At 39.1% G+C, this 20,623-nt stretch overlaps 1 protein-coding gene and 1 pseudogene across 1 annotated transcript in view; one reads left to right on the forward strand and one right to left on the reverse strand.

Annotated features, from left to right (window-relative positions):
* RAB8B (RAB8B, member RAS oncogene family) overlaps positions 1-10,165 on the reverse strand; it is a 57,126-nt gene extending 46,961 nt beyond the window's left edge. Inside the window, exon 1 of the mRNA XM_006920284.3 lies at positions 9,953-10,165. Coding sequence (XP_006920346.1) covers positions 9,953-10,076 — 124 coding nt within the window. The 5' untranslated portion in view covers positions 10,077-10,165. The remainder of the gene's footprint in view (positions 1-9,952) is intronic.
* LOC112469834 lies at positions 364-478 on the forward strand (annotated as a pseudogene).
* Positions 10,166-20,623: the final 10,458 nt, after the last annotated feature.

Here is a 20,623-nt window from a genome sequence, read left to right on the forward strand (position 1 = left end):
ATACACACCCCCACCCACTCCTACTTCCTTGCTAATAATAATAATAATAATAATAATAATAATAAAAGGCCAAGAGAAGCTTAAAGACTTGTCCAAAGGCAAATGTCTAACTAGCAAAAATGTATGTGGACCCTACATCTCCTAGTTCAGCCTCTGACTTTTCTCCCACAATATGCTAACTATGTTCAGATTTTATGCTATGGACCCAATGTCTTTTCATAGGAAGAGAAGTGAAGGCAGATGAGATGTAAGAGAAAAGAGACTTGGGATCAGAAAATTAGGCTCTGTGTGAGCAATCTCCATGCCTCTGAGCACATGGAAATTTATCATCAGTATACCTGTTATTTTAGATTATATTTCACCATCTATGGCCATGCCACTCTGAACGAGCCCAATCCCATCAGATCTCGGAAGCTAAGTAGGGTCGGGCCTAGTTAGTACTTGGGAGACCACCTAGGAATACCAGGTGCTGCAGGCATAAAAAATAAAAAATAAGGGATTGTAAGCTGACAAGGTCCTTGCAATTTATGAGGTCAACCAAGGGTTGCCTCGCCTAAAAATAAAATAAAATAAATACATTATATTTCATCTACTTCACCGAGCTTTATATGAAGAAATGAGAAAAAATTTTAAATATTTTATATATCTCCTTTCAAAAAAGCATTTTCAAACTTTCAAGTAGTTATTTTTCTGGTGACATCTAGCTTTATTATTTAAACCAAAGCATTTTGAAGGATGGGATTCAAAAACATTAAGTAGTTTCTTCAGTACTACAAAAAGTTTAACTGACAAGACCAACACAGGCTGGGCCTGAATGAACTAATGCTACTACGTCTTCCTTCTGTCTCCATGTCAACAAAACACTAGTGTCTACAATTATTAACTGAAGAACAAAAAGAACAAATCCTTCTTTCTTTAGACACTACCTGACTTCATAGACTCACAGAATGCTGCAGCCAGAAGAGACTCTGAAGACCATGGAAGCTTGCACTTGCCTTTCACCATAAGAAAACAGACCTAGTCTAATGTCCTTGGGAGGAGCTTGTGCCATGACTGATTGGAAACACACACCAGTTGTTTTTTTAGAGTACTATATTCTCTATTTTGTAATAAAGAGATAATTTGAACACAAATGTGGTAAATTATATGATGAGACACAACATAAATTTAAAATGTAATGATGTTTATCAAAGTTGAAGGCTAAAGGGCCAAGATAGAGACACATCCCTGATTATATTACACAGGCATGTTTTTAAAATTTAATTATAATAGAATTTTGTGAAAGTGAAAGAAATTACTTCACTTGTTCCAGAAATTTTTCATGCTTCTATAAACCTGGAAATTTTCAGGACAATAGTAAGTAGAGAAAATAGGAAATGCACTCACTCAGATTACTTTGTGGGTGCCATCCTAATCTGCGTGTCACTGTTCGTTACTGGTGGTGACTGAGACAAGCACCAGTTTTTTATCATCTAGCTCTAAACAATATAAGAGCAGTGCAGACAAAAAATCATTATTAATTCTCAAACTATTTTAGGCAGAAGTCTCTAAACCCAATTGTTTATTCCAACTGCTAACAAAAGCAAGAGAGGCTGAAGAAGTAGCCAAAGAAATCGATAGCCGAGGACAGTAGAATGTTGTTTTCCTTCTCTTTCCAATCCTCTCTCCCCAAATCTTGGTATGGGTGAGGTGTTAAAGGAAAGTGAAAAGAGAAAGCAGTCTGAATCATTCCAAAAATGGAAGTTAACTCTCAATGAAGAACTGTTTTCCATGCCATCTCAAGATTTTATTCAGAGATCTTTAAAAGAAAAAGTTAAAAATTCCTTATTGAAAGCCTTTATAAACGGCTACCCCAACCAAATTCATAAGCATCAACCATATCACAGTAGGATTAATCAGTGACATCTCACAACCCAATTCTTTTTTGGTAATGTTTTTTGTGTATTTGTGTTGCTAAACAAAAATGTTAACTTCTACAGCTGAAAGTCTTTTTAAAAGAAAAGGTTTACCGGGCCATGCTAGCAAGAAAAAAAAAAAGACCAGGTCCTGGGGCATGTAGTCCAAACCATCTAGGTGAAAAAGGCAACATGTCTACAGTCCTGGAGATGGTGAGCGTTTTTTATACATCAAACAAGGGGGAGGAAGATATAAGTTGTTTAGAAAGAATTTACAGAGGCTATAGATAAAGTGAGTGAGAGAAAGTGAGGAAGAGCTAAAGGAAGAAGTGTTTGCTCCTTTGGATTGGCTGTGGGCAAGTCTAGAAAGTTCATATGGAAACAAGATGCAGAGGCTCCAAGGGTTTGATGGCACCTGCCTGGCTATCCTCTTTTAGATAATAGCCACCTGGAAGTTAATTCAAAGTTCCAACATACACTCAGGACTGTGAGCAGTCTTGTTAGCTAGCCCCCAGGTACTAACAGCCTAACTGCTCGCTCTCTCTCACTCTTCGGCTCACTGTAATTTAATTTAGAACATCTTAGTATTTTTTTTCTTATCAGTGTACATGAGGTTAGAATATTTTGAAATATCTATTCCAGATAAACAAATATTGCATAGGGTCATAAGAAACAAACTTTTTAAATTCAGCTTTTAAATGGATTACCCTATATTTCATGGCAAAACTTGATCATATATTTTAGAGACTGTCCTTCCACTTTAACCGCCAGGAAAATGTCTATGAGTTGTTAAAATAATTACTGCCAAGTTCTTTGCCAAAATAGGCAAAATCATAATGTGTTGTGAGGGAAGTCATGTCAGTCCCAGCTCTGCCAGCAGAAAGCTGTGCAACACTACACATTGCTTAACTGCTTTGTGGTTAGTTTGTATCATGATGAGGTGGGATTCCATACCTAACGCAGCAGCTTTCGCAAAGTGCTTTGAAATCCTGCAATGCTGTCATGAGACTGCAAGTCGCACTGTCATCCAGTCTGTTTAAGTGATAGCAAGCCTAAATTTGATGAAGGGGAGGACATGCAGAGCTTTAGCATTTTTTCTGGCAGCCAAGAATTAAAATGCATGCCTAAACGTTCGGCAACAGGTAAATATCAAAGTGCCTAATTAAAGTGATGAGGAATGCTACAGGTAGGACAGCAAGAAAGTACTTATCACAGCCAAGAAACCAGGCTGCTGCAGAGACTTGTTTCCAAATTGTTTCCACCACTTTATGTGGCTTACCAAAGGAAGTCCTGAGTAACTTAAGTAACCAAAAATAAAATAAAAAATGAAAAGCAGGCTTATTTCTTCCTCAACAATCCTTCCTTTAAGGCTCTTAATTCAAGTCAAAATAGGAGAAGTCCCAAAACACAAATGTTGGTACTTTCCTATGTTCAATAGGAAAATGAGAAAAAGACACAACTCTGGACACAATATATTCAATAATCACTCACCAAAAATATTTTGAATACTAAAATTTATACATAATGCATTGGACAGTTTATAGCTACCTATTCACTTCAGAAAAAAAAAAAACATATGTATGCTACGTTGCCACCCACTGTCTCCTTCCATTGCCATGGCAGACATCAGGAATCCATCCCAGCCCCTTGGGCTTGCTGAGCTGAGATAGGACCTCAAGAACTCTATACAACAATGCATTCCAGGTAGCCCCTAGCAATCCATTACTATTGGCATTCATACTGAAGCCAGTTTCAGTATGCATATTCCTCAATATACTATGCCAAAATATTGAAATGACTCTTTAAAGAAAGCCACTTCCTGATAGTTTCCAAGACTACAGTAAAACCTTCATTTAAACTATAAAATGGCAATTTTTTCCCTGTAATAAGAGCAGAGAACATAACTGCAAACATTAGTTTTATTCCAGACACTATGGTATTGCGGTGAGATTTGTAAGCGGTTCTGTATAATAAAGGTTTATATTCATGTTTTTAAAAATAGGATTTGGCTTTATTCAACCCAAATACTCAGCCCATTTCCAATCCACTCACTACCCTGTCACTCAAACAAGTGCTGGGCAGAACACAGACACAAACACAGCTCCATCTGCTAATTAAAACTGGGCTTGAAACTGTTAACAGGCATCTGTTGCATTGTTTGAATCTAATGGGCAGAGACAAAGCTGAAATGGCTCTTCTAAAGCAAATCCAGTGATTTCACTCATTTTCTCTTTGATATTTATATTCGTGGGGAGGTGGGGGGTGGAAGCAGAGTGTTAAACAGCTTATTATGGAATCTGAAAGATAAGTGAAATATCTTTTGTATTTAAAAAAATCCTTTTAAAACTGGTTATTGAAAGATATGCAGCATTTTACACTGGGGGAAATACCATTCTTGTGTGTAAAGAATTCAAATTAAGCACTTTTAATCTTATCTCAGTTATCATCTAATCATCTATACTATAAAAGATAATAACTAAAATCAAAGCAATGCTTTACAGCTTATACAGTGCTTTCACAATTCATCCACCCAGCCATTCATTCAGCCAGTTGAGTGGTCATTTAACACAGGTTTTGGAGATTTAAAAGGTGAATGAGACTTGATTCCTGCCCTAGGGAATTCATAGCAACCCTAAAAAGTTGGTACTGCATTATTACACTCCATTATATATGAAGAAACTGAGGCCCAAGAAAGACAACCGACTCACTAAAGGCCAAAAAACTATTAACGGCAGATGCCAAGACATAACCCCAGATCTGACTCCAGACCCACTGCTCTACTTAATTCACCATGCTATCTCCCTGACACCAAACATGAACTAGTAGAATTTACCAGCTACTTATATGTCAGCTACTTATATGTCATATTATGTTATGTTCCGCAATATTATTACTCACCACTTAAATTCTACCTCCCCATCCCCACTCCAACCTTCTCATCCTGCTATAAAAACTGCAAAATTTTTTCAAATGGTCTCCAGGGCAGCTCTGTGTGTAGGCAGGCAAACCTAAACTAGAACGAGCTTCAGGCCATGCCAGCAGCTCCCTGGTCTATCACGGTCCTTTTCAGATTCAGTTATCAGATTCAATTAAAAAATCAACTGCTAAAGTTTTCCTTGTCTTCAAAGACTAGACTTATTTCCCTTTAAGACAATATGCAAACCTATTTCCCTCTAGCTTTTCTCAGTGGATCCAAACAATCTTGGTGCTGTTGCCAAGAGAATCTCCCCTCTGATTTGCTGCCATGCAGAACAGCTGGCCAAGCTCTTTATTAAAGTATACTTATGCTTAAGACATATCCATATCTGAATCCAAGACTCGGTTTCCCCGCTCCTTCCTTAATTTGTTGAATGGCTTTTTTCACTCACTAGACCACTGAGTGAAGAGATTAATTTAACCCTTTATTATCGAGTATTAAATTCTACTCTTTCTGAAATAATGTTGTTGAAAACTAATTTCAAAGCTATCACTTCGATGAAAAGTCTACCGACAGCTTCGAAAGAACACAATGACATTAAAATAAGGGTTTATGTACAAAATGTTCAATTTGAAGTTTCATGTTCCCTGCATATTTTTATTTGCAAGGATGAAACCAACAAAAACAACTATGAAAATTAAAATCAACTTGCTCTACATATCTGGATTAAGTTCAGCCAAATGTTGATATCATCTTGGATAAAAATGTAAACATGACAAAGTTTGTTTTTCAGTCAATAAGTCTTGATAAAAGCTTTGAATTGCTACCAACCAAAAACAGTTTTGAATTTTGAGCTGTGTTGGCAAATGTTTTCTATAAAGGAACGTTTTCTATAAAGTTAGTAAATATTTTTAAGCTTTGTGGGACACATATGGTCTCTGTTGCATATTCTTCTTTGTTTTGATTTTTTTAATAACCCTTAAAAAATGTAAAAACCATTCTTAGCTTGTGAACTACAAAAACAGGCTGCAGGCCACATTTGGCCTGTGGGCAATGGTTTGTCAATCCCTGATTTTGAGGAAACTGATTCCAAGAAAAAGAATGCAATGTCTAAGAAATGAAACCTGCATACCACTATTAATATGATTTCATTAGTTATTTTGCGCATGGAAGGAATTTTAATGACAAGATGGTCTAACTTGAAACTACAGATAGAAAGAAAGGGCGAAAGACAGCTATAGTATGCTGAGCTGTGCCAGTATCAACTACTATAGCACTCTGAGTCATTGCATGAGCATTTACTATTTCCCTGAACAGATTTGGCTAAACAAACTGGGACCATCTTAACTTTCCTAACATAAAAGTATATGTGCAAAATCTAATTCCTGCCTGGAAAAGATGGTGACTTCAAATTTATGGAGATGGTCACACTGATCAGAAATGGCAGCAGCTTGACTATGAAAAGTAACACAGACTTGAATTTAGGGATCACTAGGAGGCTTTGCTACAACCAACTCTATGATCTTGACAGCGTCAACTTAACCTTAGTTTTCTTATTTATAAAATTGGGGCAGGGGCATAATGTAGGTAATTTCTAAGACTCTTTCTACTGTCAAACTATGACAATACTAAAATGAAACCACGCAGGAAATACCCTAACAGGAAGAAGGGGGCAGGACAAAGAGAAGAAGCTTAGATTATCCTGTTAGAGGACAAGGCTGAGTTTTCTTTTTGTTCTACCAGTACCTTGTTCAGTACAGGCCATTCTAAGACATAATATGCCCTCGTATCAATATTAAAATGTACTCACCTCCCATAGGAAATATAATACATAGCTAACTGTATTGCCATTTCCTAGCTATCTTAACATTACATTTTATAGATATTTAATTAAACACTAATTCTGATTATGTAAGGGGTTTGGAGAAGCCAATCAAAAAATTTTTTTCAGTTATCAAACATTTGAACTGAAAGGCTAGTGTTCCTCGGTACTGGGCCTATAATTTCAAATGTACAAAATATCCGTACTCAATAGTTGACGAATATTATCTGACTGATATACTGGAAGATTCCCCATAAGTCAGTTGAAAGAAAATGTACCCTCCACCACCCCAAAAGTGGAAAAGGGAGCCAGGATACCAGAGAAGATAACAGAACCTTAGAGAAGTAAGAAGAATGTCTGTGAAACAACTGTATCTGTAATCAAAATGACTAATTGTCTCCTTCCTTTCGTGATGGCAGAACCCCTATTAAACAATGTCTAAAGATGGCAAGATGCCCTTTTTAAAAACTACTTAAACTAACAAAATTAAGACTTAAAGTGCACCTTCAAAAGAAACAGGCACGTAGTATACATATCTACCAAAACACACACACATCCACCCAGGCATTAAGAAATGGATCTTTCCTGTGACGTAGACCTTATCAAGTTTTGTCAGCAATGCTGTGGCAGACCTTGTCAAAACCCAGTCAGAAAAATCCAGGGACTTCAAGAAATAATTATCACTGGGAGGAGATGGACCACTAACTCTCACCTCAACAACTTCAGATCACCTGGGGATAGGATTGGGGCGGGGCGGGGGGGGGGAGGCGTTGGGGGGGTGGAATATTGCTTCTAGAGATGTGGATATTACAAGCCTATGTTTGTGGTCAGTAAAGAGTGTGAGGAAATTTTTCCTAGGATGGTATTAACATTCACTTTATATTCCTAACTTAATTTCAACTGCAAAGCATTAGGTTTCAGGTATATACATTCTTCTGCTGTTTGAAGGCAGTGTGCTACCACTTCCTGTCAGGGCTCTGGGGTTAAGAGGCATGGAAGATTTCCCCCTCCTCCAAGTTAACTGAAAACACAGCTCAGAGCCTCTTTTTACCACATCCACCCCACAGAAAATAGAAAGACCAAGATTATTCATGAGATTCACCCCATTTAACATCTACCACCTGTTCTAAAGAGTTTCAGGACAGTTTTTTATGCCTTAATAGGTGCAGTCCTCCACTGAACTGAATTTCTAACATAAAAAAAAAAAAATCTATGCAAGAAAGATTCTAATCTTTCAGAATGAAAAATAATTTTTAAAAGCTACTACTGTAAAAGGAAGCAGTGAACCTTATGGGAAATGTGGGACAAAAATTAAGGCAAAAAAAGAAAAAAACTAATAAAACTATTACAAACAAGCAAAGGTCATCTAAGGAGCTTAACAGAAATAGCCGCAAAACTCACTCACTTTCATAGCAGGAGAATGCTTCTGGGAGGGTCACACACAGAATGGACAAAAGGCGACCCACTCAACTTGTCAGAAATTGTCCTTTACCAACTGGACTGCAGCTTGCATTCAACAATGAAAAAGGGTTACTCAGGGTTTTGAAATTAGTACCAGCATCAAAAATTAACGCCCTTTAGTTGCTATAACAGCTCCCACCAAATCTCTTAGGAATAAACTTGAGACATGACATTTAAAATCTGCTTCCTCAGAAAAGAAAAAGTCCCACTCGAGACTGACTGCCAAGAACTTGCAATTCAAACTTCCCTAAGCCCAGACATCATAATACCCAGGAGGTTTCACGCCACTCAATACATATGAAATAGGCCAGAACCAACCAAGCAACCATAGCCTCTCCTAGTACTTGAAGAGCATTCTATACCCAAATTTTCTTTTTTTAAATGATAAATTATCAAGACATACAAATAATCAAATAGACTTATCACCACCGCACTGGCCCCCTAGTAATCTGAGGAATTCATGGTGAAATATGTTGTAAGAACCATTTGAAAGATGCTTAAGTGAGCTGTTATTAGAAGCCACAAACATCACCCAACCAAAAGCTAAGATTCTTAAGGTTCTTAATTAACCTGCAGCTATTTAACAAGGGAAATGCTGTTAAGGTCAGCTGAAAACCAGCTCTGAACTGCACTTCAGTTTATGGGAAGTTGGATAGCTTGTTACCTGAACACAAAGTCTTCCAGTACAAAAGTATGAAGGACAGCTCCCACCAGCCAAGATTTAAAAACAAACAAACAAAAAAACCCTAAATCAATTAAAGGTAATTGAGGGGTATACTGTATGTTGTGATTCATTAAGCAAGTAATAATTAAAATCAAAGCAGAATGAATATACTAAAAGGCAGGCAGAATCCTCAGCTGAGAAGTTATTAAACATTCAAACCCAAGAATTTAAAAAATTGAGAAGTGCTGCTTCTCAGGAAATGGTAGTAAAGGAGTGAACCATATTTTCCTGACCACACCATTTCCAAAAGTCACCAATTCTCTTAATACTCATTAACACTCACAGAACAATTTAATGCTCCATAGCCCTCATTCCATCATTAGTCACTTGTTCTTTCTCCTGCACTTGATCCAAAGGAAAAGAGAAAATGGTAACCACTGCTCCCAGTTCCTGAAGAAAGTCCTGCTTTCCTTTTCCTCTCCCTTTCCCACCTTCTCTGTCTCCTCAGCTCAAACTCTCTAGTGTATATTCAGCTTCCTTTTTTTCCCTTTTTATCTCACATCCAGCTTTCCTTTACTTTCTCCACCAAGTATCCTCATCTCATCCTGTGGTCCTCTGAACTCTTCTACCTAGTCTTCTTCTGCCCCCCTCCCATGACATCTCTGCTCAGATTTCTTGTGCCCCTCATCCCTCATCTCCTGATCACTCATTCTCCTGAATTCCATTCCGATGGCTGGGTTCTCACCACTCCTGTCCCTGTGTCCTCTGTTCCTTTACTTCACGTCCCTCACATTCCCCCAACCCTTCACTGCCCCCTTTCACATTTCCTTCCTCTTTCCTTCTAATCCATTTCACACCCACTATCCGTCTCTCTCTCCATTAGATTTCCTATGTCTCCCACTTTGTCCCTCCAAGACCCTTCCTTGTCATCCCCCAACCCTCTAATTTCCCCCAATATCCCCAGTCCTTGTTCCTCTGGATCTCCTTCCCCTTTCTTTGCCCCCAAGTTTCCCCTTCACCTCCCAGCCTCACGTCCCCGAAAACCCTCACGCCACCCTCTCCCACTGCCCTCGCCGTCCGGCCATCCCCGGGGGTCCCTTTCCTACCAAGCCCTCCCCGCCCCACTCTCCCGGGCCCCCTCACACCCGCCCCCTATTTCTCACTCTCGTTCCTGGCCGCGGCCCCTCCCTCACCGATGGTGGAGATGAAGGTGGTGTTGAAGGCGTCCTCGGAGAAGCGGAAAAGGAGGCAGGTCTTGCCCACCCCCGAGTCGCCGATCAGCAGCAGCTTGAACAGATAATCGTACGTCTTCGCCATCTTCTCGCTCGGGCCCTCTGACCCAGGAGCGAGAGGAGCGGCGGAGAGAAGCGGGGAGGGGACCGCGGGCGGGGGGGCGTGCCCGCCGAGCCACCGCCGCTTGCCCCGCCCCTCGCCCCGCCCCTTCCCTCGGAGAAGGCCTGCGCGCCCCGCCCCATGTAGCCAATCCGCGGGGGTTTTGTCTTCACCTCCCCGCGCCCCCGGGGCTTCATGGGACTTGTAGTTCCTGCGAGAAACTTCGGGCGTGCCCCGCGCTGGCGGTCCGGACTGCCCCAGAGGATAAAAGAAGATCCGCTTTTGGCGGGGGATCGAGTGGACTAGGCGTTTCCACCCGAGAGTGGAAGGGGAGGCCCAGTTTCGAACTCTGGGCGTCGTGCCGCGGGTACTTAACTTCGTCTTTTCTTTGTGTGCGGGAGCCTTTGAAATCTAGGACCTCGGAATCTGAATCCTGCGGTTCCTACATCTCTTCCGCCAGGACCCGGGGCTGAGATATTTTCTTTCCTTCTTGCCGCTCTGGCGCAGACTGTGGATTATCTGCAGAGTGCATTATCTGACTTCTTCAGTTCCTGCCTGGCACCACCTCCAAGCCCCCTTCCGCAGCCCCTCAGTTACAGAGCTGGAAAAGAATGATTGCCGTTCTAACTTGTACCCCACTCCTGTCCTCTTCCTAACACCTCCAGATCCGAGCCCAATACGATGGGCGTTAGAGGATCTACTGTGCAGACTGCTCCCCTTCCCCCACAGAAAGATAGATAAAAAAATCTGGCACTTGAAAATATTAAGGGTTGTGCTACAGGTCTGTGCCCTTAAAAACTGCAAGCATCTTGTGCGAGGCAAGAACTATGACCATGAGAATATAGAGACTAAGATTGGGATTGTGTCTTCACTCGGCTGTTTAACCGCACAAAGGCCTTCTGCATCTTGGTTTTCTCATCTGGAAAATAGGTATAACCCAAGCTGTTTCATAGAGTTGTAGGTAGAATTAAATAGGGAAAATTATGAAATAATGTGAAAGCACTTTGGAATTCATAAGGCATTAGAGAAACCTTAGTGGGGATGGTTACCTTCTTCGACCCTCAGTAGGTAGACTCTCAATGGGTGACGAATAAATAAAGGGGAAACAGCATTCCCGTCATACTCAATTTAGTCCTTTATTTACTGTCTTAGATTATTTTTGTTTTGTGGATGTATTGTTCAGGCCTCTCATTCACTAGTGACAGAAACCCAGCGGGATCAAGCTCTCCGGGAAAGGAGTGTTTACTGGCTCAGGTAAAGCAGAAAGACAAGTCAGTAGCAGAGGCTCCATCCACTCAGGGATGTCAGTCTTATCTCTCCTTCTCCCTTCTCAGTTTTAATTCTAATATGTTAAATGTGGACAGATAAGACCCACAAGAACTTTAGGGTCCTCAATAATTTCTAAGCGGATAATGGGGTCCTGAGGCCAAAATAATTTGATAACTACTGGCCTAGGCATTTACTTTAGATCTAAGGAAACCCGGAAAGTTAGAGGAGGTTATTAAGGGAACCAGTGGACTCAACCATTAGTGGAATAAGGAAAAAATTTGGACAGTTAAACAAGTCATCAGGCTTTTATAAAACACATCTTGAGTGCCTTGTAACTTCATGTACAGTGACAGTGATATTTCATTCTTAGTCTTGTTATGGAAGAAGATTCAGTTGGCCTTAGTATAAGCCTTCACCTATGTGGAAAGAAGAGGAAATGTGTCACTAATTCACACCTATTGATCATACAGTACCCAGAGGGTTGTGCTAATCTAATATCTAATTCATTGGGCCAACTTAATGGGAACAAAGCTCTAAGGAGATCAAAGTCAGTTTCTGCTGCCAAATGAGAAGGGATTCCGCCCTCTGGCATAGGCTGAGCCTCCTTGCCCCAGCCAGTTCTTAGGTGAATCTCTGAACTTGGCCTCAGCCAGGGCTGAACAAGTATGGACAGCTCAGTTCTACACCTTCATCTTCATTCTGGAAGATAAGGGGGAAAAATCCTCAAATACCAGAGAAATCTTCTTTAGTGAAGTGTATGCTGATGAAAGTAACTTTTAGTCTCACTATCTGCATGCAATTACTGGCATTCTCTTGTATGAATAAGAATACACTGATGAGGTAAAGAACTTAAGTTCAGAAGAGAAGCTAGAATTAGGAATTTTAAAGTCCCTAAATTTCCTTGGGGGAATTTTGTTAATTGATGAGAATTAGAAAAAAATCTACCTTATTTTCACTTCCCCAGTTTTTCTCTGCTACCAAGTATACATAACATTGGGACTTTCTAACCGGTAAATCTATGCACCACTGTGGAACCATTCAAGCATTTTGATATGTTAACACTAAGAAGAATCCAACTTTTTCCTTTATGCATTATTAAATTTCATATATTTTATAACAACATGTTAGAGATGAGAATTTGGTGGTAGTAACATTACTATTGCATCAAGAGCATTTTACTCAAAAGGACTGGACAACAAGTATATTTGTAGATCTGAGGGTACCACAGGTAACAGGTTGCTGGTTCCTACTTTCTTCAAGTGGCATGGATAGAGCCTTTTCTAAAGGAAACTACATGAATATCAGTTGCCCAAACCTACTCCTGAAACACTGCATCACTGCAGAGCACTAGGAAGACCAGCCACATTCAATTTGATTCTGTAAATGCTTACTGAAGACTTTGATAAAGCTAACATGTACATGGCACCTTGACTTACAGAAATCTAGATGTCTGAGGAGTTTACCCTCTGTGGTTTTTTTCAGGCCAACACTCTCTTCTTGCTTTTGGGAAGCTGCTCCTCCTCCACTGGTGGATATGAATCAGCTGCTCCTCCTCCACTGGTGGATACTCCAGCCACAGAGGTGGGCATATGACCAGGCTAGGTCAATCGAGTTCTTCCCTGTGAATTTTCTAATGATACTGAAAGAAAGTCAGTCTGGTATGAGATCTGTGTGAACTTTTGGTTTTGAGCACAGCTCTAGTTCATTTTTCTGTATTCTCTTGTCACTGCCCTCCTCTATATGTTTAGTTTGTTCTCAAGCAGGCTTTCTTCATAGTAGCTAGCAGGATTGCCATGTTGTACAATTCCAAAGGTATTACTCACTTCTTACAGTAGTTTATTCATCTTGGGGGTGTCAAAGACCCAAGAATCTACATTTTCTTGAGGGTGTGTGTGTTCTCCAGGCAAATTTTCAAATTAATTGAAGCATTCTTTAACTGGTCGAAATTGCTCCATGACACTTGAGTGGAAGAAATGTCACCTTTCTTAATTGCTTAAAATAAATTGTATTTGGCTAAGATGCCTACTTGTCAAGGGCTAGCACAACTGGTATCAATCATTTTGGGGGCTTTTATTCTCCTTAATTATATCCTACAAGAATCCAGACACTTACATGGTCCTGAAAAATCAGGGCAGAAGCCTTTGGCCATAGTCTAGCACCCATCCGTGCTGATGCTTCTGCCCAACCACTCTTGGGTTCTGGTCCTCTGCCATCTATTGAGCACAGCTGTCCCGGTGGGCTACAAAGATGTCCTTCATGGTGATTCTTTTCACTGACTGATGACTCAGACATCGAATAAGTTCTGTCTCTGTTGTCTAATAGTTTGTGTACTTCTTTGTCTTCTCCCTTAAAACTTGAGCTGATTGAGGAAGGGGACATTGCTAATTTCTCACTGTTTTCCCAGCATGTCTACCATGATGCCTTATACCTAGTAGGTACTCAGCTGAGTTGTGGAATGAATGAACATCTGACTACCATTCCAGAAGTCTAGGTATTTTAAAAACATCTGGAATAACTTCATTTTATTAGTTGCTATAAGACCTAGATGTTTTTGGCCTCACTAATATCTTTATGGTTGTACTCTAGCTTTTATTTATGTTATTCATTCTCTAATATACTATACATTGTTGTATTTAAGAAATCAGTGTAATTATATATTATTCTCTAGCTTGACAAGATCATATTGAATGATAATCCCTCAAAAATACTAATTTTTCTTTATCACTTGTGTGTCATCCAAAAACATGCTATTTGTTTAGTGATATTTCAGTGGGATAATTCTATAATTATCTTTATCAGAGAGGGACAAACTGTACTCTTTCTACCCACTGATGTTTTCTGAGCAATCAAACGAATATTCATTAAGTTCACACTATAAAACCAGTTCAGCAAGGCCACCTGGAGGATACAAAAAAAATCTATCATGTGGTCCCTGCCCTCAGTTTGCTTACAAGCTTACTTAAAAGAGAACCCACAAGCGAAAAGTTTAATAATAACTGGGATGCAGATATTTGGCTGGTACACACTTCACTTACTCTAATGGGTCAGATGTCCATTCTGATTGGTTGCTTTTAATTTGTATTTATTAGGCATTCATTCTGATTGGCTGGGTGCCCATTTTTTGATTTTGGGACTTACGTCCTGATTGGTCAGACTTCCAATCTGATTGGTCAAATGTTTATGCCAAACTGATTGTTAAATATTTTGCTTATCACTGCTGAATACAAAAGTTAAATAAAAATGACATGATAATACAAAAAAATTGCTACATGAAAGTACAGTATCTGTTTGATTAACAAATCTCTATACCTAGCTTCTTATAACAAAGAGAGCAAGGTGTAGAGAGGACGCTGCACATCCCTCAGCTTGGATTAATGAACATGACTGAATAGGAAGACATCTATGGTATAGGACTCTAGGATATAGACAAGGGCCGTGACCAATGCCCAGATGAAGGCAAAACTCTTTTCTTGGGAGTTGGAAGTAGATACCTAATTGCCTAGAATAGAGAAGAAGCCACCCAAGTTACAACTATCCTGGGTGGCTTCATTTCTAGATAGGGTCCAACCCACAGAAACGGAAGGTAGAGCTTAGTCTGCATAGAGTCAGCTCAATATTTTACTCTACTAAAGGGTGGGTGGGAAGGAATCTATTCTAATATATCTTGTATTTTTTCTCTCTCTGATAAAGTTTCTGACAATAAAGTATGTTAGTAAAATTGATTCCTTTCATTAACCTAGGCATTGCTATGTAGGGCATATGCAGTTAAGTACTAGGAGTTTTGAGTAGAATTTCTTATAAGTTTGAGTGGTTATAGAAAGCCTTTTGAGACCAACTTTAAAATGGACTCTGATCCGATGGCAAAGTCAAGATGTACTGAAACTCACAATCAGCATCATAAGAGGCATTGGGAAGCTTATGGTAGTGAATAATAGAACACTAAATGGCTTAAATTATTAACACTTTATTTAATTACATACTAAAACAATCAGATCTAGAGCTAGTGACAGGTGAGTAATCCAGCAGCTCACATGACATGCCTGGGACCTGGTTTCTCTCTTTTGGTTTCTTAGCAGTGCTTCCTCAAAGTAACACTTATTTCAACAGGCCAGCCCCATGTTGCAAAATGTCTTCTTGAAACTCCTGGGACTCCTTGCTTCCAGATTCAAACAGAGCAGAATGTACAGAATGCTCTTCCTCAAGAGGTCAAATAAATACCCTAGAATTGAGCTCTGTGGACCTTTCAGGTCCAAGACAATGGCATTGGCCAATTGGTTTAAGCCACTAGAGTTGAGTGTGGGGTCAAACTCACCCTAAATTACAGGGTTTTGTTAGAAATAGAGAAGACAGGAGGGGACAGGGAATAAATATTACCACCTGTTTCACTGTCAAGTACATATTGATATTTTTATTGAGTACCACTAAGCTGTTGGTTATGTTGGAATTTCTGGAGAAGTTATGGAACTGAATACAGGAAAATTCTGATTTGTCATTCTCTTCAACAGATTTTGAACTAGGAAGAAGAGGCAAGAAGGAAACATTGTTTCCTTAAGGAGGGGATGGGTAGTCCAAAGATAGAATTAACATAGGCACTTAGACACCTGGTCCCTTTTTTACCCTACTTCAGCAACCAGCTAAGGTTGAATTTTGTAAGTTCTCTCTCAGGCTCCGACAAGTCTGTCCTGGGATTTTGTAATGGAAAGAGAAGTGGACTAAACATACAATGACCTGGGTTCTGTTCCCAGCTCTGCCACTAACTAGCTCTGTGACCTTAAAAAAGAACAACAACCTTTCTGTGCCTCAGTTTCCTCATATGTAAACTGAGGAGAGCTGGATTCCATAACCTCTTTCTGTCTTTAAAATCCTTTGACTCTTGAATCTAAGCTTTCATTACAGATGACCTCAGATCTACCCTGGGGGTTCTGGTCTCATAGACAAACCAAACACCCTGGTGAATGAAGGGGATTTATCAACAGCCTCCCAGCCTAGCAGATCCCATGGAGGCCAGGCAGGGTGTGGTGCTGGGAAAGGAGCTCAAGACACCTAGTTCCTTATTCTAAATAGCATTCAGTTCACCCTATGACTCAGTGTTCAGTACTTCTCTCTTACCAAGGAATGCAAAGTTTCAATCCTCTCTGTGATAGCAACAATTTATTGGGTTGCCAATCTATAGGGTTAAGAGAAAAATGAAATTCTGCTTTGTATTTTGAACCATATCCGATAAGATTCTTTTCTCTAATTACTACTTAATATGGATAATCATCTCCTGAATAACCTTAAACATAGTTTTATTTTCTAATTTAACAGCAGCAAGGGCTTATAGATAGTATTAAACAGGGAGCATGCTGAATGCTCCAGTACCTATGATAAAACAAACTGTCTTTCTTAAATTTCCTCACTCTCACTGTTCAGCAGAACTGAAGAGTTAATATGAAATCAAGCAGAACTCGTTGATTACTGATTTTTAAGATTTACAATTATAAATGATGGTGACAACCTAATCAAATGCTGAAGAAATAAGGCTGAATAGGTGATTCTTTGGGGCTAGGATGAATATTCAGATTAAGAAAAACCATTAATGAAATCCCAATCACATAGAAATTTCCCACCTATTACTTTCTGAAACTTAAGTAGCTAAATGGCCTAACTGGGCCTGTTTGGGAGATTATCACATCCTATTTCTGCAATGAATGGCATCATTCGATATTTAATATTCATTGAGGCTTTTATGAAACAGAGGTTTCCATATGTCTCTAGAGCAAAACATTTGTGTTCGCCATCTGCTACTCAAGAGTGGTTTTGTAGGAAAAGGAATGCAAATTGCTTGGTTCTTTAATTACTTTGGGGTTAGATTATAAGGTAGTTGGAACTGTGGGACAGCCAATTCACTGCTAGGAGAATACTATTGTTTACTTAGCCACCAACTTAAAGAATCCTTTACAAGCAAATGTTATGAAAAGAAATTGAAGCCTAAAATTATCTTTGTCTTTTTAACTCAATGCAAAGACTTTTGTGAAGTGATGTATGAGACTTTTTAAAGTTGGCATTAAGGAGACACTATCTAGGACACTGAACTTTAAGGTCAGTGTGTAGCAAGCATCAGTTCTCTTTTCTTAGTCTTGACAGCAAAGAAATATATAACTCAATATGTTAAAAAGAGAATTAAAGGATCTCCTTGAGCTCAGTATCCAAAACAAAAACAAAAACAAAAAATAACACAGTCTTAGTTGCCCAGGAACTAATTACCTGGGCTTTGGACTCTGGGCCATTTGTTTCTCCTTTTCCCCTTCTCATTAGCCTCTTGAACTGTGGATAATTCTCTGTTCAGTAACATCTCCACTAGCCTATGGATATGCACTATTAGTTTTGCTTAATCAGAAGTAACTTTAACAGAGTTTAACCAAAAGTAGAAACCCTGGAGCTTAGACATTATTTGTAGATTCAATTATTGATGCTTTTTCTAGCCCTCCTCACAGTAAAATTTCATTTATTGGGGTTAACACATAGAACATAGGAAACTAACAAATGAAAGGGACAAGGTTTGGCCACTGACTAGCTATGAGATCCTACCTCATAGACCTCTGAATTCTAAGACTAGATTCTGCTTTAAGATGCTATAAACCCACTAAATATAGAGATAGTTTATTGTATTGTTTCCAAAGTTCATACCTCAGAATACTAAGTGAATCAGTAGTCGGTGAAACTAGAAGAAAGGGTTTCATGGTCGGACTCTTTTGAGAAATGCTGCTATCCTGGCATTTTGATGGTACAGCTTCTCAGAACTCTTAATATGCTGATGTACCTGTGACTCTCCACAACTGAGTGTGGTGCACAGTGTTTCCCACACTCCTGCCCAAGGCCCCTTTTTGATGGAGCATCTTATGGGACCTGTGTCCTGCAGAATATATGTTGAGAAACTATGATTTAATCTACACCCTTAGTTTTAGATAGGAAGATTTAAATTGTAAAATCTTACTGTCATGATGAAAATCAGCATGTTTGCAGAAAGCTGTCTGGAAGGGAGGCAGCATCCATTACCAGAGTTCCTGACAACTGGACCGAGAACACCATCCCTGCCTCCCAGGTTTTGCCTGAATCCCAAGACAGGAGACTCCCTTACGCTGCCTCTTTTGCTTATTGCACCCACTGAAAGGTCAGCCAAGGAGGTGGGGGCACTTCGATGGTTGTGTCCTCCCTACCTGGGGCAGCTGTTTTACTCCCAAGTCCTGGGAGACTGGCAGACATTGTACTAAAGTGAAGCGAAAATCACCATATATGCAGAAGTAAATTTACCCAGAATTCTGAAAGTGCAAAAAGCTAGATTCTTAAATGATCGTCCTGAATTGTGTGTTTTTTTCAGAAAAAACAACAACAACAAAACAAAACACTAATGTCAAGTAATTAAACTAACATTCATTTTCTTTCTTTTGTATTATTCTGTATTTTAAATGAGTTATAGGATATGTTAGATGGTCACATCACACCAAGGCTAATTTCCTACAGTGACATCTAAAGTTCTGTAAAATGATCTACACATCTTTAAATGTTTTTAAAGATGAATTATTTAAATTTCTTGAGGGCATGAATTATATTCACAAAGTATCCTTAGTGACTAACATAGAGCTTGGCATATATTAGGCACACCGTGATAAATATGTTTGCATTAATTATTAAATTATAATCTAATGAATGCACTTTAATAAAATAATGGTAATAATATACTAATGGTACTAATGATATCCTACCTTTTCAAAAATCTCAAAGATAAATTATTTGACCTGGTTAATATTTATAGGGTAGTTAAAACTCCTTATGTGTAATCTTTTATTTTCATAAACAATTACACTCTGATGTGGTAATACTTTTAGGTAATAGTAACTGGGATCACTCTATATTTGACTTTTCAACACATGCATAGTCTTAGAATTGGAATGAGTCAGTAGATAACGAGTCCTAACTTTCAGTCATTGTAGAATTCCCTTTTCAGCCTCTTGGCCTATACTAAACATCCCCAGAGATATCACACGTAATAATAAGCCTGAAGAAATGTGTGATCCTGGAGGGCCTTCTGAGTCATCAAAGAAGGATGAAGTATGTTGGTAAATTATAGTTTGTGTTCTATATTTTAATTCATTTAATAAAAATATTTTTAGTACCTACAAATTTAAAGCAACTCACTCGGTATTAAAAGGGGAATTAAGGTGAAATTGATAGACCATCCCTTATGAAGCCTATAGTATTTCAGGAGAGGTGGGGCACGCATAATTATGATGGTAGGTAAAATTATCATATGCCTGTAATGTGTTGTGTTAGTTTATAGTTCTTTCAAAATTAGTTTATTTTTCTTTCAAAACTGGTAGTCTACATTTAAGCAGATTACCCTGTATATTAGATCTCCCCAATCCCCAGCTATTCTTGATAATTGGAATGTTACATCCCTCCATTGGTATCAGTGATAACAGATTTTATTAGCAGTTATCAGCTTCATCCGAGAGCTATACTTCTTATTAGAAGGCAGGACAGCATCATCCCAGCAAGGTCTTATTGACCAGCACTAGGTCACTTACTTTGGATATTTAGTTCACTTGAACTGGATGGGCAAGGAGGATGAATCACATGAATCACAATGACGTGGGAACCTGAACTGTGGTGGGGAGATCGTGCGCATGCTTTCAGGAAGTTGGATACTTGTGTGGGTTGCAACGTAGTAGTTGTCAAGTGACAACCAGAAATGAGGTCAATATAGGCACACAAATTATCCCTGGCTCTGCAGAGTGTCTCTATCTGAACAAGCAGTAGATCTGTGGAGGAGAAGGCTATGGGGCAGGAGATATATCTGTCCACACCCCAGAAGTGGCTACTACCTGATGGTGTAAATTGGCTTTTATTCTGATTTGGGCTGTATTTTTACCTCCGTTTTAAGAGGAAAAAAAAAAAGGTCATTAAGGGAATATGTCTTTTATATGTTAGGAACAATGATGTCAGAGAAGGCTGGACTAAAGCCTTTGTCTGAGCCAAGAATCCAGAATTCAGTACCATTAGCATTAACATATGCACATGTTAGCATAACACAAACAACAACAACAACAACAACAACAACAAATTAGCATCAAAATGCACATTTTTGGCATGAATTGATGATAAAAATACTTTTTATTTGTGGACATAGTTCTTTTAAAATTAAATGTTATAAATAATTTAAACAAAATTGAGATATAAGTTAATGAGGAAGCTCATAATTTTAACTACTTTTCATGTTGAGC

This window comes from Pteropus alecto, unplaced genomic scaffold (assembly GCF_000325575.1).
Source record: "Pteropus alecto unplaced genomic scaffold, ASM32557v1 scaffold86, whole genome shotgun sequence".
Taxonomy (NCBI): domain Eukaryota; kingdom Metazoa; phylum Chordata; class Mammalia; order Chiroptera; family Pteropodidae; genus Pteropus; species Pteropus alecto.